At 41.3% G+C, this 23,784-nt stretch overlaps 2 protein-coding genes across 3 annotated transcripts in view; one reads left to right on the forward strand and one right to left on the reverse strand.

Moving 5' to 3' along the window:
* The window catches only part of COL4A5 (collagen type IV alpha 5 chain), a 73,642-nt gene extending 51,084 nt beyond the window's left edge, over window positions 1-22,558 (reverse strand). For both annotated transcript variants that reach the window (XM_085060368.1, XM_085060369.1), the window contains exons 1-2: window positions 22,321-22,558; window positions 1,416-1,475 (exon numbers count right to left, since the gene is read on the reverse strand). In XM_085060368.1, coding sequence (XP_084916494.1) covers window positions 1,416-1,475; window positions 22,321-22,410 — 150 coding nt within the window. In that variant the 5' untranslated portion in view covers window positions 22,411-22,558. The remainder of the gene's footprint in view (window positions 1-1,415; window positions 1,476-22,320) is intronic.
* A 97-nt stretch (window positions 22,559-22,655) lies between these two features.
* The window catches only part of COL4A6 (collagen type IV alpha 6 chain), a 106,996-nt gene continuing 105,867 nt past the window's right edge, over window positions 22,656-23,784 (forward strand). The window contains exons 1-2 of the mRNA XM_085060365.1: window positions 22,656-23,194; window positions 23,273-23,321. Coding sequence (XP_084916491.1) covers window positions 22,833-23,194; window positions 23,273-23,321 — 411 coding nt within the window. The 5' untranslated portion in view covers window positions 22,656-22,832. The remainder of the gene's footprint in view (window positions 23,195-23,272; window positions 23,322-23,784) is intronic.

Consider the following 23,784-nt stretch of genomic DNA (forward strand, 5'->3'; position numbering starts at 1 on the left):
CTCATTATAGTGCCAGTGCAGTGACTGATTGTTTTGCGTTACTTCTGTTCACTTAAGGTTATGCTTGCTTATGCAAGTCAAAACCCCACCTTGACATGTGTCAGAAATTAATCTAGAACACTGAAGCCCTCCTAGAACCTTGCTAAGATAGGGTAAGTGGTTTGATAAGACACACTTATCAAACTCTGTTATCAGTTCACATCTTTAAGACAACTCCATTGTATCTCAAGCAAACTGTTTATAAGACTGAGTGGATGTATTTCTGACAGCCTCTGCCCCTTCCAGCAATCATACCCCATTCATTCATTCATTCTGTGTGACAACAGCAGTTACATGGGAACCATTTAACCACAATTCACTTGCAACCAGGCTGCCCCACACTTGAGAAGGGCTCAGATCAGGCAAATACCAAGCTGTGTATCTACAGTGCATTGAAACTAAGAAATGCTGGGCACCTGCTGTTTCCTTAAAGGAAAAAAATGTAAAACAATAAGAAATAACGGTGACAAACATGAAATACTGCACAGATACACTGAGAACAGGCAATGAGACTGGAAGTCAAAGCTGCAAGAAAGCAGGAAAGCTCCCAGATTTCAACATGCATCTCTTGGCCTTAGGACACCATCTGGGCAGACCAAAACAGCTTGTTGCACCTGAATGAGGCACATAGAGGTGCTTTTTCAAGTGAGGATGATTTTCACTCTGCTTGATCCAAGAATATGTGTTTGGCCATTGACTAACTGCTTACTTGGGTGGCAACTATGTGTGTTGGGAAAACTGCATCTGTATTTTGTTGCTTCCAAGGTCCAGCTCACATCTAGGCAGTGACAGCAATCACCTTTGCAAACAGCTGTACAAATTATGAGGTGAAAAGCAGTGCAAGTTCAGAACACATCAGTGAGCATCAACTACTTATGAACTTGCAGGGCAAGAAAAGAGGGAAAACAACCTACATTCACTCTATTCTAAAATCCCACTGAAGCATTACTAGCATAGTCATTATTGTACATTCCACACCTTAGCTTGTCAACACTAGGTAGTTAGTGTAGGCAGGCCCTGGCTGTAAATAGGGATTCTATTTTACTAGAATTTGTGTCTTCTCTGGTTTGTTTGTTTTTTTTCTAAATTGTCAGATAGATAGAAAAATTCTGTGCCATTAGCCCCCATTCTTCAGAAAATAGTGACATGAAAATGTTATACTGTCAGATGGACCATTCAGTCTGACTCAATACTTGAAACTGTTGATACAGCTTGACTCTTTGGTGCATACCCACACATTACCAACAAAGAAACAAAGATATGAGCAAGAAGGAACGAACTGCCACCCATAAGCTTCACTTATCTGAAGTTGGCATATGGCTCAGCGGTTTGTGTGCTGGTCTACCAGTAAAAAAACCCAGAAAAGGAATATTTACCTTTTCACCTTTTACTCCACTGCAATCACATTTGGATAAAGATGTACATCCATGGCAAGCCTTTAAAGACATAAGGGAAAAAAAAAGAGTTATCGGCATAAGACTAAATGAAGTTTTTAATACTGTAACAAAATCTAGAAAGTTAGTATAAAATGTAAACCTACAAAGTTTGTCCTCTGGCCATTATAAAAGTGTTCAAAGCAGACACAGTTAACTGAAAGTTCAATCACTTTTGATAATACCTGTGTTTGTTCGTAAGCTTTTAGACTCCCAAATTTATGCTTCACAGTACAATGCAACACCTACAGCCAAAAGCACCAGCACTTCATAAAACAGGCCCTTCCAGCACAGCTCCAACTGAGAAGAGCCCACTTACGCTTCTCACCAGCAGATGTCAGGTTTTGCACAAGGATTTAATCAAGTCTGAATCTTATGAGCATGTTTGAGACAGTTATTAGACAAACACTTACTACATGATTAATTATGCCCCTCCCCAGCCCAGTTACTGAGAAAACACATTTTAAGAACCGTAGATTTAATGTACCTGCATTCACACACAAGTGCAAAGAATGACATACCAACAACAGTCTCTATCATAAGGTGACAGTCAGCAGGCTGAGTGACAGATTGTAAGGGGTTCAAAGGAGAGGGATATAGAAACTTGGTTTAGAGAGAAGATCCAAGTTAAGTACCCCTTCCATACCATGTTTGCTTAGATTATATTCTTCCACCCCCACTCTAACTTGGGATACTCAGAACCCTGTGTTGATCTCAGAGATTAACAAATGTGTTTACAGAGGTGAAATTTCTAGAATAAATTTTTCGGTACCATGTTTCTACATAATTTCTGTTTCAGACCCCTTTATAGTTAAAAACTATGAGCAATATTAGAAGACACACTACCTGAAACACTTCAGGGTTCAACTTGTTCTGAGAAGAGATATGGCATTATATTAAAAACACAGAGCATATGCTTTAAAAGTTAGAAAAGCTGAGCATTTGGGGTCCTCCCCTTCAGTCATCAACAGAGAACATTATGTACAAAGTTTCAATCAAGCAAGAAACCAGTCGGTATGTCAGATCTAAAATACACCCACACTTGAATTCTAGTCTTCATTACCACAGAAGCATTTAGAGACATGACCCATCCCCTACCTGGCATTAGGAATGTCCTGGCTCTTGGCCTAAACATACTACCAACTATGAGACTGAGAACACAGAAGTAGCTTAATTCACCTGGAGCTACAAAAGCCCAGGACCAATTAAAGCATCTTGCAGCAAAAGGCAGAGCTTTGAGATTTAAGTACAGCAGTAGTACTACATGACATGACTTAGGGTGTTCTCTCCTGATCTTCCATTTGGCTTTTGTAACCAGTTTCTTGATGATTTTATGTATACAAAAACTCAAAAGTCTTAGTTAACAAGGATTTATTGAGCCATTTCCTAAAATGAAATTGAACCTTACTAGCCAGTTCAAGCTTTCAGAAATCAGACTGGACAAAGGCATGAGTAACCTGGCCTGACCTCCTGGCTGTCCTTGTTTGGCCAGAAGCCCTTCTGATGTCCCCCTTCAATCACAGTTATCCTGTGAATTTGGTATCTGATCTCTTTCACTTTTAAAAATGGGTTTTAAAAAAGCAAGTTCCTTGTGAACCAGTTTTAGGATTAATCTCTTTAACAAAGCTTCGTTTAAAAGGGATTAACCTTAGTTACATGCAATATTCCCGTCCCTCACAGCTCAAACCTGGCTCCCTGTGCCACAGCGCTGATTCTGTCTTACAACGTTAGAACGGTGAGAGCAACATGGAAAACCTCTGCTGCCTCCAAGAGGTAGGGGAAAAAAAAACCCAAACAACTAAAGCAGTACTCATCAAAACCCACCAAAAACTGTGGTAGAACACACAGAGGCTGAAATAACACATACACAAAAAGCACTATCAAGATCCTACACAAAAGAGGAGGATTTATTCAGCCTATGGAACAGAAGAGACTCATTTAGTCTCCCTTACAGCTTTTACAGAATGTTCCTAGTAGAAATTTTCTCAGTTTTCAGGTACAAGGGAACTGTTGGATGTGAGATATACACACTGTTGTAAAAGTGAGTTTTCAGACGGTTAAGCTCAGGAGTCTCTGCCCTCTGCTACTCTAGCTCTACAGGGAAACTGCAGAAAGCTACTTTGTAAGTGTTTACACATCTTTATCAGCGATTCCTTCATCATCAAGACCAAATGAAATAGATCCAACTCATAAAACAAATGAAATAATGAAATAATTTGGTATGTAAGGAATCACTCAAAGCAGCGCAACTTCGGCAGGTTGCACAGGTCCTTGTCCAGTTCCACATTGAATAATTACAGTGGTGGAGATCCCACCACTGTTTGATTGCCTTCCCAATGAAGCTGTTCCTCCACAAAATATCTCACCAGAATTCCCTGTGTTGCAATTTGTATCCATTAAGTTTCTTACATAAAGTTTCTGAAAAATGTCCTCCTCTCCCTTATTTTGTTTGCACCAAAGTGCTTTGATTTAATTAATATAGGCATTCTTTTTAAACCTGTGACTGTCTTCCAAAGCAATTTATATATTCAGACTGGATTTCTTACGCTTTGAGCAGCCTCTTAACCTACATAATTAGTCTGTCTTAGAGAGTCAGGCGTACTTGCTGAATGCTTTTTGGCAAATGGTTTTGGATATCCAGTTCAGATGCATTACTTGCAGGAAGGAAACATGGTCTTTCCCAGACAGCAGTGAAGGGAAGCTAAAGGTATGTAATCAGAAAACTCTTCAAATACCCACTGTAATCAAACAGTAGTAAGTTTCTGGCATAAATCCTGGGAAGATCTATTCACCCACAAGCTTATTGAGAAGTCCTCCCCCAACAGAGTCGCTTATCTTCTTGTACAAAAGCTGTATTTGGCAGATTGCGTTTCTTATTTGCATTAACTTGTATCCACACCGAATCAAGGTATTCTTAATTAAACAGTTTGACACAAAAAGCCCTGAGAATCCATACTGTATCAAGATCAATTCATGCCACTTAGAGGTCTTATTGCTGTATAGCTTAAAAAAACCCACCAAAGTAAAACATGATGGCACAGAAAAAAAAAAAAAAGCTTAATGAGCTACTCTGAGTGAAAACTTTCTTCTTGTTTAGACTTTTCAGTAATCTCAAGGTCTTTTTTTTTTTTAACTTGGCACAGCAGGCACAAAAATTGCACTACAGGAGATTGTATACTGCATAACAAGTTAGTACAAGTTTGAAAGCCACTCAGCAGCCACAGGCTAGAGATTTTTGATGTCACAGAATCAGTTGTGTATCTCACATGAATGCCAAGAGAATCTAGGCTCCATACTATGCATAGAAACACTTGGAATTTCTCCTGCACATGAATAGTAAGTTATCTACATTGCAATCAAACAAAGAAAATGGATGCAGTGACATTTCAAGCATAGAAAAATCTACATTAAGAGCAAGATTTATATGGTTACCATCAGTAGTTCCCCTTAGTAACAGCTCAACCATCACTAGTTCTGAAAATTACGTGACCTTCTGGGCTTCCAAATATGGAAAATTGAATGACTCCAACTTCAGGGGAACTCCGAGTTACAGTCAGTACGTGATGGAGTTGGAAAACTGAGCAAGACTCTTGCCTTGTATCATTACTATGCAGCCAGAATCCTTCAGTAGCAGTTCAGTTCCTGGCTCTGGCCAGTAGGACACAGCGTCTCAGGTGACAGAAGATGATAAAAAATATTTGATATAATAGCAAGTTGTAGCTTGATCATGAGGAGCTGGTCACAATCTCCATATCTATCAAAATCTTTTCATTTTCAACTACACAAAGATGAACAAAGCTGCTTTAAGAATTCAGGACAAACTGCTTAGATTTGCTCCTTTCTGTATGCCTGTTGCCTCCCCCCATATGTACCTGTAAAGATGAACTCACTATCACTGCTATTTCCTATGCTGTGACTTTTCCATAGCAAGACACAATCAAAGGCTCTAATTAATCTATTCAAGTTTAGCTAATCCTTTCACTGGATTTTCCTGACAGCTTCTACCCCATTGAATCTGTGTGTGGAGAGCAAGTTCTTTTCATTAGTATATAAAAGGAGGGATGGTATTGGTTTACTGGTCAAAGGATAATTCTTCCAGAACAAGCTCAGTCTTTTGTGTCTTACATGGACTAAAGAAAACTGCTTTATGCCACCAACAGAATGGAGTTTTGTTTGTTTGTTGTTTTTCAGTTTGAAGAAAAAAGTACACATTCCTACTCTTGGACATAGGATTGCCACAGTCAGCTCAGTGAAATAAATAGCCTAAGTCATCCTCAAAATGTGTTGTGGTTAGAAGCCTGCCTTATGCATTGGGCACATTCCCCTCCTTTCTCATCAGGCCCACAGATGTTGCTTACAAGGCAATTTCAGCATATTCCATTCCCACCCCACCGCTCAGCTGCCACTCCCAACAGCATAGGACAAAACATTTGAAAGAACTACCAGGCAAATGAATGCTGTTCCTGGAGAGAATGGTAACCTGGGACTTTGCAAAACTGTGAAGTTAAAAAGTGATTTACCACTACATAGACACAGCTGCACGGAAACTTAAGAGCTAATAGTGTGCATATAGGGAAGGGTATAAGGAAGTACCTAAACCCCTACACTAGAGTATGCATTAGTACTTAAATAATGCCTTAGTATTAAAACATGCAGGAGTTCAACAGTATTTTAATACTCTTTCCATGGGCAAGATTACAGAGGGAAGCCAGCCATCTACAGACCTTGACCAAGATGTAATAATACAAATATAACAATGATAACCCCTCTCATTTCTAGAGGAATGTGGTGACAAGGAGCAAAGTGACATTACTGAATCCAGCAACGCGTTTTGTACCAACAGACTGATGCTTTTCTTAACAGCTCTGTTCTGATGGCAGCAGGAGGTCAAGTAATAATCAAAAACCTGATTGTGGACAGCCACTGATCTTAAATGCTGGTGTAGCCTGTAATGCATTAAGACCCCCTCAGAGATTTAAACGATGAAGCTTCAGGGTGGTTTAACTTGCACATACTAGCTTCACAAACAGATGTTGTACTGAAGGGAAGCAGACAGTTATTTGACACCACAACATAGTAAGCTGCCTTCTCAGGTGAAGATGGTCCCCTCTAGAAGGAAAAAGATGCACAGAAATCACTGAAATAAATTCTTCCCAAGTAAAGTTGGCCAGAAATTGCAAACAAATTGAAAACTGCAACAGACACTGATGACAGGAGTGTAACTGAACTGTGGAACAATATTCCACAGTTTGGGCAGGAAGAGCAGGGAGCAAGCAGTAAATGCTAGAAAAAAATGTTAATATGCACTCAAGTCAAACTGTGTAGCAATTCCTGTTTGTGTCCTGTATTTGTTTTCTCCCCTTCTTTTTCCTAAGTGTTGGAAGAACTACAGGTACATCAAACCCTTCAAGTTCTAGCACAGCATGCATCATCTCCACCAGGTTTTTATCACCAAAGGGGAAGAGTGAGAGGGGTTAGAAACAATGGAAGTATTAATTAGGCTGAAATCCATGTTTCTGAAGTCTTCTAGTCCAGAAATCAATGAAAGGACTCCCCAGCTCATCAAGTGTGTCTCTAGGCCACATATTTGGTAAAATAAACTTATGTTCTGGAATTTCTACAATATCTAAATCAGCTCAAATGCACACAATTTTACTGCTGAGAAGCAGTTTAAATGTGTTTTGTAGTTCATGGAATTGTGGAAACTTATTCATGATATAAGGTTGGCAGAAGGGAATTTTCACAGTAGGGACTGCAACTTCCTGTTATACAACCGTGGAAGACATTCCTAGAAGAAAGCTTATACACAGTGGACAAATCCTGCACCTCTCAGTTATCCTGCTGCTACAGTAGATCCCTAAATGCTACTAACATCACCCTGTTCATTCAAATATGACAGCTTACCAGTTATCAGCATAAGTTCAAGATCAGAAAAAAAAAGGAGCATAAATACTGGATAATTCTATCAATTATACAGACTAACTCTGTTGTTAAAAATTCACTCTGATTAAAGTCAGCAAATGCAACATACAGCAAAGCATCAGTTACAAATGCCTTTGCTCTAGGATGGCTTAAGCAACAATTCTGCTCTAACCATGCAAAAGTCACAAACTCAATTATTCATACCTCTGTTTATAATGCAAATGAAATTCAGCCTTTCAGTTCCAAGCACACAAAGATTAAGCTTTATTTTGGTGGTGGTCCTGAAGAATATCCTCATATTCATTAGCTTGCCAAGATCTGCATAACAAAACACCTGTGCAGCCTTCTAGCTAAGGATTTACTACTCACCCAGGTCAAAGATTTCACCATTTACCTTCAGCAAGTTGAGCTTCCCTTCACTTGCCTGGACAGAAATATAACCAACAAACAAAGGGTTTTGTGGGGATTTGACAATCAGAGTTAAAGCTGCTATTGTGAGTTCTAATTATGATTTCACATCCAAGCTCTTTAGGCTTAAGCAGGAGCACAAATCTGCAGACAACAGATACACCTGTGTGAAGTCAACTATGGCAGCAAAGCCATCACAGGTCTATAATCCAAATGGCCATTCTTTTCTCACTAAAGTACTGTATTTATGGTCAGTAACATTGCTAAAGCAGAATGTGACTTAAAAGACTTTTACATGCCCTTCTAAGGAATTTTTTTCCTCAATCTATCTGAACAGTTGAAAAGAACAACTTTCATGGTCTAAATTGTAAGAGTCAATATCTTTGCAGAAGTTCTTGACCATTTTTTTTAAGTAAGGGAACCTCTGACATGTAATTTAATCTGTTGTACCCCGAGGTACTGTCTTTGAAATCTGCAAAGACCTGTTCAGACTTGCAGAGGAAGCTCTTAGCTGTAGTAGCTACAGTTCTGGCCCCAGTGAATGAGAACACAAGAGGCAGGTTAAAAACCATTCTCAAACATCTGATGGATAAATAGCCCTTCTTTTTCCTCTTAAGAGTTAGCACTATGTGTTTGTTATTTAGATACATGAATCATTAATAGCTACTAATAACAACAACATGGAACAACTGTAAGATCTGCTAAACCCAGTTATCACACGCCAAATGAATGTTCTGATTAAATTGAAAATTTCAGAATTAATAAATTTTCTCTCAGAATACAGTTACCACAATCTGGCTGGAATTAAAGGCATACTTAAAAAACCCCCAGAATTATAAGCAAAAAAATCTTGGCATAACTACCTCCAGAATATGCAAAAAAATGAAACTATTTCGTCTGAGTAAAAAATATTTTGTGCCACAAGAAATGGACAGGAGCTCTTATCTAAAGAAGATGAAATTTTTTCTGCCTGTACCTTCTACTAAAATGATATGGAACTTACTACTTTAAACTTAACATACAGTTTTCTATAAAGGGTAACTTTCACAGAAGCTTCTAGTTAAAACAAAGGCATTACTTGCAGCAATAGATCTTCCCATAGACCAGTTGACAATCTAACTACAGGCAACTTTTGGGCTCATAGACTCTTTACTGAATGAACACCCCAAAACTTGAACAGCTTTGATTCATTCCCAAACTGCAGCTATTAACTCATTAAGAATGGGAGGTATCACAATCTGAAAATTGTTCTATATCTGACGTGTGGACCAGAAAATAAGACAAAGTACAAGAGCTCAGCTGCACATCTAACTCTCCCACAGTCCCAGGCTTTACTCCTTTTCTCAATACTTGGTTTTAAGAGGGGTAAAGCTGTCCTCTTCAGGACTTGAAGAAACTTTAAGCAGGAAGTACAAGGAACTTGAAACTCACAGTATTTCAATCTTACTTTCTACAAAGCCTTCTATCTTCCAAAATGGTTATTGCCCCTCTGCTTCAAGGGGCACTGCCAGCTTTGCACTCAAGTGTAGGCTAGGAAAAGGACATGGACAGTTCTCACCACTTCCAAAAACCCTTAAGTTTCTGTGGTCTATTCAAAGCTACAACTCAAGAGACCTGAGAAACCAAGTACTTCTGGCCTAATGAACATGAATTTCCAAACAGCTCCACACCAGGCTGTATGAATTGGCAAAAAATTCCTTTAACAGCAACTCAGAAGTACTACCTTTATGCTGCCATCCAGAGGCAGCATCTTACAAATCATCTATATTTACATTTGGCAAGTACACCTCCTGGTAAACAGTGCAAGCAAAGAGCACTAAACCAGAATGTAAACTACCAGGTGGCCTTCTCAACCCACTCCATCCCCACATTAATGAACTGACAGATACCAAAAACCACATTAATTTCCTGCTTCAGCAGGCAGTGCACCTGCATGAACCTCCAAATATACAGCTCATCTAGAGAGACATCCTAAACAAAGTAAATCTGGCTGGCTTTTCAGTTTGGGTATCGGTGGCTTAGGGGATGGACAAGTTTCATATCACCTGTGTAGGCAGTGTACACTTCACTACTGATCACTTCTGTTCTAAATGCTGAACCCTGAATGCAAATCATCTTCTAACTTTTAAACATACCATAAAAGTGAACTCCTTAAACAAGTACACAGCAAATTAGAGGAATGGTTAGTTTTAAGCATGCCTTCATCTTTGCCTGTCCAGCTACACATCTCTACAACTCACTCTAGCATTGAGACACCAGCACAGAGCACCTGGCAGTCAGTCAGTGGCAGGATACAGTAAGCCACTTGACTTTTCAGGAAGTCTCAGTTTTACTTTTATTTTACACACAAGCCTCTAATCACCAGCCTCTTGGGGCTTTCTGATTTTTTCCAGCTGCAAATAAGAAGTGCCATATGGTACTCATTACAGGTTAAGATTTACTAGTCATTTAGGACATTTCCCATGTGACAGGTGTTAGATGTTGCCACTTTCTATAACCATGTCCAAATGTAACACAAACCTAGACCAAACGGTCAGTTAGGCTTGTAAGTCTCAGATATGCTTGCAAGCCAAGTATTATACACTCATAACACTAGTGATTCTGGAACTCTGTTTTTAGTCCTTTCCTGGTTAAGGAAATGGAATAAAGACACAGACTACTTTCCCAGAAAACATCCTATTCCTCACTCTCATCCATATAACACGCAATAGAAGAAGCTTCAGTTCCAGAGTCCTGTTAATGGAGGTCAGACATCTGTCACTGACAACTGCACTTTCAAGTGTCAAGAGCATTGAAGCAGACCACACAAGAACAGAAACCCACTTCTTCCTTGAAGAAAGGAGAGGCAAAAGAGAATAGTATTTCAGATTAATCCAACCCTGCTCTGGTCTATTTTGAAACTACTGAGAGCACTAAATTAATACCCAAGATTAAGCAAGTATACATGCTAAAAAGAATAGAGGTTGTGCAGAATGATATTGCATTGAGATGTTATCTGAAGAAGTCCACACCCTTTTAACTGCCAGAACAAGACCTAACTCACTTTAAGGCTTGGTGGGTGTCTGGGGGATTTTTTTTGTGGTGGAGGTGATTATCAGCTCTATTCTCCTTCAGTTCTTGGACCAAGTATCATAGCTTCAAGGTTCTTCTAGTTAGAGCTGTTTTATCATTTGTTTATGCCTGTGGCAGCAGCACACTCTGTATGTGCACTTTAACACCTAAAGAGAGCACTACAGGCAGCACTTTCTCTGTATTGCTCAGTGCTAACAAAGAGCTACCCTCCAGCCTCAGGTAATCGAAGTTGAAAAAGTAAGTGGCACTGAAGAGGGCCAAGTTAAACAAGGAAGCAATGGAGACAAAGCAATTGTCCTAACCCTGTAAGTCAGAGGAGCTTGTAAAAGAATGGAACATCAGGGTCTGATGAGATGGGGGCCCTTTTATCCACATGGGTTCAGAAATCCCTAAAGCTGATAAAAGTTGAATATTTAGTGACAACACTTGGATGCCTGTTCAGGAACTCACATGTTGAACTTCAGCAGATATGGAGTATCCTCAGTGTCAGCCTCTCAAGTTCATTTGCTCAGGCACTGGTTTTGTGCTAGAGTAGCTCAGGGCTCCTTGGAACACCTGCCACTTCAAGTGAGGTGCTTCCAAGCAAAATGCACCTTCCTATGAAAGAGTGACCTTATAGTGATATGGAGAATCAACAACAGTAATTTCCCAGACTATCTCACAGTAAAAAAGCAAAAGGGGGCCTGAATGTATTTTACTGCCTTTAAAATGCTCTAAGACAGCTCCAGGCTAGTGCTAATAGAACATTCTATCTAGATCTTGGAATTCAATACTCACTCTTGATTGCGTGAAGAAAGATTCCACTCCCTTACACCAGAGAAATTACATCTACAGGCTATAAATTACATTATCCTGAGAATCATTACATTTGGATTGCACTTATCACTAAACAGAGAACAAGTCTCAGGAATTAACTCACTTCTCAGAGACTTGCTACTTTTAAAAATTTGAACCTATGCAAGAAAGTAGCTGAAAAGGCCATAGATTAGATCTTTACATAGAATGTTAAAAACCCAACAAAAATTTTTGAAGTATCATATCAGTTACAGGACAGGCAAAATAGATCTGATCAGTACTAGGCAGAGGGGATGCAGAGGGACAGGAAAGATGCTTCATATTTTTGCTTCAAAGGGAAACAAAAGGCAAGGGAGGGATGGAGGAAATCTTCAGTAGCAGCATTGAGCTTCTTGTTACTCTGACACTTGTAAATTTAGTTATTGCTTTTGTTGGCAATTGATTTTATTCCCAGTTGCGTTCTGGAGGTTCCCCAGTAGCAGGTTAACAGTATCTAACCTAGAGCATCTCCTTGCAGTGATTCTCTGACCTGGTCCGAGGATGTCAGTGAGCTGTCTTCCTTGCAACATCACACTAAAACACTGTCAGCTTAAAAAAGGGGAAGTATGCAAGAAGAGAGCACACGTGGTTCCAACACCCCAGCACAGTAATTAAAGTGAGGAAATCCATTCATAAGAAAGAGCCCTCAAGTATTATTAAAACTTGAGATGCAGTTCAATCTAAAGCTTGGCAGGAGTAAGGAACAGCCCCTGGCATTTGTACGCATTCCAAAAGATAGTCACTTTCTCTAAGGGAAAGTATTCCCGGAGGCACCCCATTTTAGGGAGTATACCAACTCCCACAAGTGCTATTTGGAGCCGAACATATGCCAAGAAAAAACGTGCTTCAAGTGTGTCATGTATGCTCTGCATCCTGCAGTAACCAGTAGGTGAATTGCAAACACTGAACAAGAGCTTTTCCACCAAGTTTTAACATTATTCCTACAGCAAGCAAGGTTTGAAATCGAAGGTATGTTTCAATGTCCTTTCAAACTGCAACTAGTTGAACAACAAACAGAAAAATTCCAACTCAGCTCTACTTTGAGCAAGAGATCACCAAATCTAGACTCCAGAACAGAAGGATTATACTTTCAGACTAAGTTTTATTAAGATCCTACAATAAATTACTAGCTTGGAACATTAGCACTTTCTAATTTTGTTATCTATATCTAAGTAAAATTATTCAGAGTATTAAATCCAACAATGTTTTTGTGATGGGTTAACTCAGGCTGGGTGCCAGATGCCCACCAAGTTTCACCCACTCCTCAACTGGACAGCAAAGAGAAAATATAACAAAAGGTTCCCAGGCCAAGACAAGGACATGGAGAGATCATTCAGCAATTAGAATCACAAGCAAAACTGAATTGGCAAAATAAATTTTATTACCAATCAAAAGTCAGTGTAGGGTAATGAGAGATTAAAAAAGGACCTTCCAACACCTTCCTCCTGCCTCGCTTCTTCCCAGGCTTAACTTCATTCCCAATTTCTCCCCCTCCTAACCCCCAGCAGCACAGGAGGATTGGGAATGAGGGTTCTGGTCAGTTTGTTACACATTGTCTCTTCATTATCAGTTTGTAATGATTTCATTCAGAAAATTCATACTTACACTCTAAACATCCACCTTCTGTATTCATTCTTTTAGCAACTGATGATTACACTCCTGAACACCACCAAAAAGCTTAAGGGTATTCTTATTGTTTAAAGTAATTTTCTACCAAAATTATCAGCACACTCAGAATCACAGAATAAGCTGACCTGGAAGGGATCCTCAAGCATCATAGACTCCAACTCCTGGCCCTGCTTAGCACCATCCCCAAGAGCCACATCAGGTGCCCTTTCTTACTGACTCCTTTCTGCTATCAAGACAAAAATAGCTACTGAAAAGCTTATGCTAAAATTTAGGACAATACATCTCAGAGATTCATCTGCTTATTATGTTAAACACATCTGCTTAATCTGGTTGTTAAAAAAAAAAGAAAAAAATAGTAATACTACTTCCATGACAGGCTGTGTGCTTGGTCCACAATTACTTTTGCAGTATGTCAGCAATTTAAGGTTCTTTAAAGAGGCCTGCTCCATTATTCTCATTTTTGGGTACAGTATGCCAATGTCCTGAAAATACACACGTCCTGAGCCTGACTAGACTTGTCAAGAAACATTTTCTCATTCAAGCATAAAGTTAAGAAGTTTTCTAGGTTCACTTAGGATACAAAAATCCATACATTAGACAGATATGTTTTAACACTTTGTTACTACCACTGCTTTAAGAGTTTGAAAGCTTTTAGAACAGAAAAGCCACTTTCTGCTGATACAGGAATGTCATCCATTCTATTGCCAAGAAGTTTCCATTAGGATTCTGGATCACAAACTAAATGACATTACATATATACTCTCCCTTCAATCAAAGTTGCAAAAATCTCCACCCAGATAAATATGAACACTTGCATAGATGTTTTCACAGTGTGTCTGGGCAGACTCTGGGCATAGCCTTCTAGCAATTTTCATGGCACTACTTTCTCTATTAAGAACAGACCAAATGAATATTGGAAGTTAAATTACCAAAACAAAACACACTCAAGCCTTGCAATTTCTCATCCTGTCTAGAGTTTCTCCTTGTTATTTTAAATATTTTTAAATTCTCAAGTCATCTCAAGTAATGGCTTTGCAGAAATTTCAAGTTTCTTTCCTCATGTCTGACTACATAGTAAATGGATGAAAAGAGATAGCAAAGTGAAATATAAATTTTCATTTCTCAGTGTAGCGCAGAAGCTTCCTTTTTCTTTTGAATAGCTTTGTCCTTTAAGGTTGAATATACAATAGAAGTGCTCTAAGTAATTCAGAAGTATTTTCTATTATTAAGCAAATTCATACTATCTGAATGACATCTAGAAATTACTGTGCCTTTCAGAAACAATGGCTTCTGCTGTCTTTCTGTGTGACAGGTTGGTTCAAAGTAAGTTGAGGCAAGAAAAACCACTGCCTCATAAAAAGGATTATTTATAAAAGATTCTTTAACTGTGTTCATAAGCTCCTTCACCCAAACATTGTTTTCAGTGGCATTTCTTGTCAGGAAATCACATTTTCTGGGAGCTGGAGGCTTGTCTAGCCTTGCCTGCAAGTCACATTAGTTTTCATTGCTTTAACTAAAGCAATTTAATTGCGGGTTTTAATAATTGCTACTTTAATTCAAGGTGTAGAAAGAGTGAAGTTCATGGCCCAGGGTGGTCATTTTCTTTCCCTCTATCAGATCCTGGGGGATTTAAGTGCATAAAGAGGTTTGCTTTTGAAGAATTGAAGCAGTATTTAACAGACACAGACTGATGCTAGATAGAAATATTTTCACGACTTACAAAATAAAAACTTTAAGGAAGGAAGACAAGCCTTCATTGCTAACATGATCAAGTACAAAAAAATCAAATATAACTGTGGAATTGATGATTGCTTAAGATTGACAGCTTTATGTAGGTAATGACTAATGCTTGTTATATTTTCACAGAGAATGCAGGAGTTGAAGTGAATAGGAATCAGAATAGACAGAAATTAGATTAACTGTTCCTAATATACTGTAAACTTTGGTTTTTTTTTGCAGAGTACTGGAGAAATACAGGTGAGTCCAGTATATATCACTCCTAATTTCCCCAGCTACTTTTAAGTAGTCCTGGATTCCAACTCACCAGTTTTGCATCACACAATTTATACTATAATACAAATTAAGTTACTACATGCAAATTAAAACTCATAAATCACATCTTTCTAGACTAAGACAGAAAAGTAGAAAACTCCTACAATGAGAACAGCATGAAGGAGTTGATAACACAGGAAAAAGACTGCCAGCCCACAGCACTGCAGGCAAGCAAAAAAACCCAGCACCCACTGGTAACTGATTTTTCCAAACATCTTGCTGATGACTTGAAACATCATTCAAAACTCATCACTATTTCAAGGGCCTCTGTACAGTTTCTCTCAGTATAAATGTTGTAGGCTATTTCAGTTTAGCACTAAGGTTGCCAGATAAAGCCAAATTTTGTGTTTTGCATAATGAAGTTTTATATTTTTGTCCAGCCCAGAGACAAAAAGACAGTCAAACTGAAAATTAGGCTAGAAAGGAATATCTGCATAGTTCTGCTTCATTTTCTATATAAAAGCACTAAAAAGACATTGTAACTCCTGTCCCTTGCAGCAGTAGTTCCTTACACATGCTGAGCTGAAGGGTCTTTATGAAGTTTTATCTTTCTTGTGAACAGCTCTAGAGTCTGAATTTCTGTAATGAAGCCATTCCACTGCAGCTCTGATTATCTGCCATGGCTCTAAGGTGAGTCTGTGCAGCAAATAGCACCAAATGGACCTGCCAAACCTCTATTACTTCTACCAGAGCCAAGAAGGTGATCTTACTCATTGGAACTGCATGTCCAAATACAACAGCAGGAGCTGAGAAATGCAACTACTGCATTAGAGAAAGATGTCAAGGGATGAAAGTTTCGGTTTCATACCAGTGAAGCAAATCAACAGAAACCAAAGATTTCCTCCAGGCTCACTGCTCCTCCCAGAGATGGGATGTCTCCCACATACCTACACCCCAGCAGCAACCAAAGGTTGTGTAAGTCTGATTTCTAAAAGCATCTAAATTCCCTATGAAGAAGTACAGCATAAATATATTTCTCTAAATTAATGGTGTGGTTTAAAATTAAGATTCACCTCACTAAAACAAAAGGGAGTCCTAGAATAAACACTTTCCAACACGTTTAATGCATTTCAGCAGAAAGTCCTGACAGATACAGACACTGGTAAAAAGACTAACCTATATTCAGGCAGGAAAATGAATAAACCTTGGCTTGTCTTGGGGAAAGAGAGGGAAAAGCAGGGTGTCAGCAGATCTGCAGTAGCAAAGCTTATCTAGTATACACTGGAGTCACATTAGACTTGAGCAAAACAGTTTTGCAGGTCTAGCTATACCTCAATAAAAGGAAACATTCTGTAGATAATAAACTAGAACCAAAACTAAAACAGCCAAGTGTGTTGCATACGGATGCCTTTTACAGTGCTAGGAGACAGAAGAGATTGAAATTCAACTCTGACATTTTAATTCTCTGTAGAGATTAGGTAAAAGAAACAAAATACAGATGAGAGACTAAACTATTTCCCTTCCCCTCCAAACTGGAGGGGACAAAGAAATCCAACAGAGCCACAATGATCAAGAGCCTTCAAGTGAGCTGAAATCCATAGTTTTAAAACTTCATTCTTTCCAACTCCTGACACACACTCTTCAAGTTAAAAAAAAAATCTCAAACCAAAACCCCCAATCATTGTCAACATTGCCACTACAATTTCTTTCTCTTTTGTTACATTATAACACAGTAATACACATACAAACACACATTTCATAAGACACCTCCACAAAAGGGGAATACAAAATTAAAATGCTGAATGCTATGTGTTGACAGCTTAAGACATGATTTCTTGACTAGTTGAAACTAAATTTAAAAAAAAAGCATTTAATCTGATACCTTCCAACCTGCAATTTAGCTTAATGAATTGTGATTAACTTTTGATTACAGGATATGTAAATTGTCTTAACAGAAAGTACATCTAGGAGCACAACTGTACTTCCACATAATTTTAGACTTCTAGGATAATTCAGGCTGGAAGGAGCCTTGGGGTTATTTAGCCCAGTCTCCCACTCAAAACAGGGAAAAAGAGAGGCAGGGTTTCATAAGTGAGAATCACACAACATTAGTATTTTTGAAGCAGACGAAAGATATGTCTACTAATACATTAGTTTCAGCATCATGCCTTCCGGAAGGAGAGAGACTAAAGGATTAACAAGCTTAAGCTAAAATGTAAAACTTGTAATACAGCTTTACAATTATCTAATTACCCTTATTATTATTATTTAAAATTAAGATCACATCCCCCAGTCTTTGCTTCTTGCAGCTTCTTACAACAAGTTCTCCCAGAAAGACTTAAGTTCTGCAAGAAAGACTCAGTCAATTGCAAAACATTTTTTTTAAAAATAAGCATTAGATTTCTTCTTATAAACAGGACCCTTTCCTCTTCAGATCAGCTATGTTTATTCTGAAGAAATTTCACATTACACTGAAGCTTCTCCTCCACACACTCAGCAATTACATACCCAGGATGCTCAGCACATTGCCTTTTCAGACACTGCACTGTACCAATGATATCTAATAAGGTTCAATTGCATTGCAAACCTTCCACAGGAGGGTAAAGAATGCTGCTTAATGATCCTTAAAACTGCGTCAGCACTCTATCTTTTGAACAAGTTTTATTTCAGGTACTCTTGAGAATACATGGTTTACAGCATTGAAAAGTCTGCAGTCAGCACCAGATTGCCAAATACTGCATCGAGCAGGAACTTCAAAGCACCCCAGTGGTTTTTAATGTAACTGAGTCCACATAGCCTTATGAAGCAGACAAGCAAAAAGTGTTAATTCATGGCAATTTTGTCTGGTGTTATCACCACTGGCAGAGGCTGCTTTCCATTCAGTGCACTTGTGCAATGCCATCCCTAGTACATATAAGTGACTATTGTCTAGGTATCTTTTTCTGAGGTGATCAATGGAGAGTTTACAATTGGAAAAGGAAGCATTTTAATCTCAGTGAATGAAGAGTAAAAATGCACAGTGCATCTTCACTGCATGTGCAGAGCACATTCCTCCCTGTACTTTGCCCCACACTGAAAATATGCACATTAGATTTGCTGGGATGCCCTTAATGATTTCAGCTGTTTTGTAATATAGAAAACTTTCCACATGTTCTAGTAAACCCAACAACAGCTAATTGCATTACAGTAGGCATCATTGCTTATTTATAATAGGAAAAAAATATCACCACATAAATTTACATTTGTTGTTAAATTAACTAACTTTGTCCTAGGAAAATTTCCTTTTCTAATTTAAAAAAGGTAACTAGTAATTGCTTCCAGTGAGTAGCTTTAATCATTCATGACCAGGAAAATGAAAGTCTAGGAAGTTCCACTGAAATATCATTATTTTCATCATGTGGAAAAACTGAAAAAAATACATAATGATTTTGTAAAAGACTATGTTACGGTCCAAATGGCACTTACATTCTATTTAATTCAGGACTCTTTGAATTTGTTTGCCTTTGAGTACATGCTAGAATACAACCTGAGATATAACTTTTACTATATATCTTCAACTAAAAGCCATGAAAGGTCAAAATCAAAACACATGACAAATGACAAGTGGCAAGCAGGAAGGCTTGAGCCTTGATGTTATGAAACCAAGTCTTGTGCATGACTAATCAAGACACATCTACGGAATTTCAGGATGAAATAACTTCTGAATCCTAAAAGCCAGCATCCACTTCTTTCTGCTTTTACAGACCTAGCTTTTGTAACTAGAAAGAGTCACTGCCAGTTATGAAATGGAAAATAATAACAACCACTACTATGATAAAACAGTTAGGACAAACAAGAGAAACACAGATGACCATCACTGACAAATTAACCACATTAATCATGTACATTGTAATTATTGACATGGGAGCATATATTTACTTATATGGTAACCTCTGAAAGGAAAAAAAGAAATCTCAGCTAAACTCAGAGAACGCTCAAAAATAATACATTACTTCTTTAAACACCAATTATATCCATCTTGCCAGCCTGCCTTACCATACTTGAACAACTGTTTTCAACCTGATACTTTTAGTCAAACTGGAATTACAATGGAAGGCAAAGAAAAAAGATATTGCAAAGACTACTCAATTTTTACTAACTCTTGGGCTGACAAAGTTATTTACACTTTAAAAACCTAGGTCTTAACTATGAGGGATTTTTTTCCAATATAAGCCAATAGTCAATCACTAACTTTTAGTGAGTTTCATAGACAGCACAACTGAAGAATCTAGTCCATCTATGTTCTTTAATTAAACAGATTTCCCAGTCACAACCTGCAATCACTTTTCTATAACACAGTGCAAGTGTAAACCTGCCAGGAGAGGAAAAAAGTCTGCTTATAAAAGAGTTAATTGGCTGATATACATGTATGTAGACCTGTATTAAAACTAGCAGGGCACTTAAGCAATAGTATTGTCCATTGAAATAAGCCCTCATACCCTCTCTGAAAGCATACAAATAAGCACCTTTAAAAAATATTGTAACTTCATTAATTGATGACACCATCTTCCACCTCATTCATTCTTCAATTCTAAAGTAAAACCATTTTCAAACTCCCAGTTCCTTTTACATTGTTCATCAACAGTTACATGCTTCACCTATCAACAGTGAGTCGGCACAAGAGTGCATAGCATCATCTATACACCACTCACCAAGTTTAGACTACGGGCTACAAAAATCCAGCAATACAATCTGAACAATGAAATCCATCTCTGCTTGAGTATGAAACATTAGTTTGGGTTTTCTGAGTAAGTCATAGAGATTTCTCTGTGATGGACATGCTGGCAGATGATCCTCAACTTTATTCTGTCACTTTGTAACCGACCACATAGCAATACACAATTTTACAACAACCTGGAGCAAAGAATGTACAGCTTTTTAATTGGAAACATGCATTATAATGTCAAATAACAATTTCAAGTATTGCTTGAATAGGAACACCAGAATGACTTGAAGTCATCTGACCAAATTTACCCTTTTGGGGAGATGATTCTGACAAAGGATCCCAGAACAAAATTTGCAGAAGAGACTGTGTTTATCAAACACACTGCTACAGTATTTAGTCAACCCTTTCTGAGAATGGGTAGAATAAACTGCTGATCCTCATTTATAAGGATCAGCAACATTTAGTGTTATCACAGGAAGTTCAAAAACATCAGAACACCAAAGTATTGAGAAACCATTAGAGAAAACCATATCACAAAAAACAGTGGGATTTATGTAGTTTGGAACAGAGGCATCTCTCTCTTTCCTGCACCCCCACTTAGCCCTTGGGTCTTCAGTTAATCTTATCTCACTGCAAATCCTAAGAGAGAGGCTGCTGCACAAGGTGGTGTTAAGAACCAGAAATTCCACCATTGATTTTGCTCCTTTCTTCACTTCTCCCAAGGTAGGGGACTGCCTACAATATCACCACAGGCCCCTTCCCACACCCCACAGATTCCTGCTAAGACTTCCCCACAGATTCCCTAGAACTCCGCTGGGATGCTTTCCTGAGGAAAGAAAAGGGCCATATTTATGCTCACAAACCTCCCTATCTTCAACCCCCACCTGCTAAAACAGTGAAGCCCTGTAGGGGGACTGCCTGGGTCCTTCTTTGAGGTGGGAGTTCTGGCAGGCAGGCTGTGGTGAGGTGGTACTGAACAGAGCACCAGAAGCAGCGTTACAGACAACGTGGAGCCAAGCAGGTCTTCATATCAGTGAGCACTGCTGGAACACCAGTATCACTTACACTGGGGTTCCCACCTGGGCACGGTAAGGAGGGGTAGAAGAGGAAGGAAGTATAATATGGCTGGTCTTAGCTTTTTCAGAGAGTAGATGAAAGGTCTACAAAGTTTCACTGTAAAGGAATGCACTTCAAAGGAGAGTTCAAGACAAATAAGATTTTGTCAGCACTAACTACAAAATTGAAGGGGGGAGTAGGAGAAATATACTCTCCACCTATTACCATAACATATTATGACTTTTCAACTAGAAAGTAATCCTAAACAAGAGAACTCTGGATTTGTTTTCCTTTCCAATTAAACTTTAAAAAACCTTAAGGAAGACGAAGGGATCATAAAAACTGAAATTAACGCAGATTAAAGTGGGAGCCTTTTAAATTCATTTCACCACTTATTAACACCTGGAGGTCTTAGTCAAACACCCTGAAACCTGAAGCTATCGATCACCTCTCCCACCTCTCAGTACCAAGGCCCTGCGGCTCCAGGGAAGCTGGGACAGCATCCCTTCTCCCAAGACAGGGACCCGAAGTCTCCTCCAGGCCGCCTACTGTGCACTCTCTACTACACTGCACGCATTTACCATCTCCGCTAGCACCTCCACTTGGGTTTTAAGAAAGCAGAAATAAAGCCCTCAAGAAAACTAAGTTCCCGTGTGAGGCACCGTCCTCCGGCAAACCATGCCCACATGTCTCCATCTCCCTGCCACGTCCAGGTGCGACTCACAGCTGCAGGTGATGGCTCAGCGGCAAGAGCTCAGACACCTCTTCACGAAGTCCTTTGGGGGGAAAGGCAGGGGGGAAATTCTTTCCTCTTTTGTCCTGGAGGAACAGCGGGTTCAGAGCCCACACAAAGCTCACCCGGGCTTCCCCCCGCCTCACACTCCCACCCTCCCCGGAGTCGCCGGCGAACCCAGACGTGCGGGCGGCTGGCGGGTGCCGCGGGGAGCGGAGCGGGCTGGTCTGAGGGGAAGCACCGCGGGGCTCTGCCCGGGGAAGGACGGCCCGGGAGCCCCGACACCTGCGGGCAGTCGGAGAGACCCTCCCGCGGCCCGGCCTGGCCACCGACCCTCGCCCTCCCGAGAAGTCGCCAAGCTCCTGTCAGGGGGAGCCCACCCTCAGCCACCCCATCCCTGAAGGGACTCCAACATTCCCCCCGAGGCTCCACACCGCGGCCGCGCCCGGCAGGGACCGCGGCGCCCGAGGCGAACGAGGAGGGCGCCCCGCACTCACCGCCGCCGCCGCCTCCTGCGGCCCCCAGCACCCCAGCAGCAGGAGCAGGCAGCCAGCGGCCAGGCTGCAGCTCTGCCGCCGCGGCTCCATCCTGCCCGTTCAGGAGCTCCGGTGCCGGCCCTGCGGCGCGGGCATAGCCCGGCGGGGCAGCGCGGCTCCCTGCAGGCGGCTCCCGCCGGCCGCCCCGACGCCAGCGCCCGCCCCTCTGCCGCACGCGAGGGCGCTTCTCCCGGCTCAAGTCCTCCCGGGACTACAGTATTCCTCCGCTCCGGGGGCGGGCGAGGCGGGCGGTATGGGGCTCGCTGCTGCCACCCCTCTCTGAGGGGCCACAATTCCCCCGCCCTTCCCCCGGGCGCCGCGGTTTTGTCGGCTCGAAGCGCGGGCGCCGCCTCTCCCCACCCCACACCTCCACCGGGCGGGCAAATGGACCCCGGACTATTTTCTGAAGCGGAAGTCGCCGGGGCGTGTGGGTGGGAGGGGGAGTTGTTGCCAGTGCCGGGTCGCCCCTCTGGATGGGCGGGCGGCGGGCGCAGGGCTCGCCCGGCTCAGTCCCGGCCCATCGGGCCCCGCTCAGGTGCGACGCCAAGCCGAGGACCGCGCAAACTTCCTGCCCGGGCACGCCGCGAGTGCCTGAGGGGCTGCGGCGCCGCGGGAAGCGAGCGGTGACCGACCCCGAGCGGGCAGCGCCGGCGGTGCCAGCCCGGCAGCTCCCGCGGGGCTCGGCCCTCCGTCGTGCCGGGGGAAGGAGCCCGCGAAGCGGTCGCACCGTGCGCTGCCCGCTCCGAGAGACGGCGGGCCCTCCTCTTCCTCCGGCTGCGTACCCGGGTGCGCTGTCGCGGTCCCCGCGGGCTGCCCGCGCCATGGGGCGCGCAGGGTGAGTGCTGAGGCTCGGCCGCCCCCTCCCCGCGCTGCCCCTCGCCCCGCCGTGACCGTGTTCCTTTGCCTCCCGCAGGGCGCTGCTGCTGCTGCTCCTCTGGCTGGGCGCGGAGCTGGCGAGTGCGGTAAGTGTGTGCAGGTCCCGGCCGCAGCAGTGCTCGCTGGAGGTGAAGGTGCCTGGGCAAACCTCTCGGGCTTTGGGCATCCTTCGGCCAGGAAACAGACGCATCTCCGCCCCCCTCTGAAAGATGCGCGGATTTCTTCTTTCAGTTGCCGTACACTTTTGCTCCGAAGTTCCTTTGTGCCTTTCGTCTGCTCTAGTTTGACTAGCTTCTGAAAAGTACACTGTGGTGGCAGACCATGTGTGCGGTGTAACAGCTTTCAGCGTCTGATAGCGTGATCAGTGTCTCTCTTTGCAGCTGAATGCCTTTAGCTCTTTTTTAGCATCTTCTCAAACCTTGCTTTAAAAGCTGACCCTCTAGGTCCTTGTTCACAAGGGATCCAATCCAGAACACGTCATAACTAAGTAAAAGTGATGTGAGAAATTAAAGGATTAAGGTATGAAGTGTTGTATCAAGGTTCATGACT

The sequence above is a fragment of the Lichenostomus cassidix genome, chromosome 4A (assembly GCF_008360975.1).
Source record: "Lichenostomus cassidix isolate B80296 chromosome 4A, HeHo_3.0, whole genome shotgun sequence".
Taxonomy (NCBI): domain Eukaryota; kingdom Metazoa; phylum Chordata; class Aves; order Passeriformes; family Meliphagidae; genus Lichenostomus; species Lichenostomus cassidix.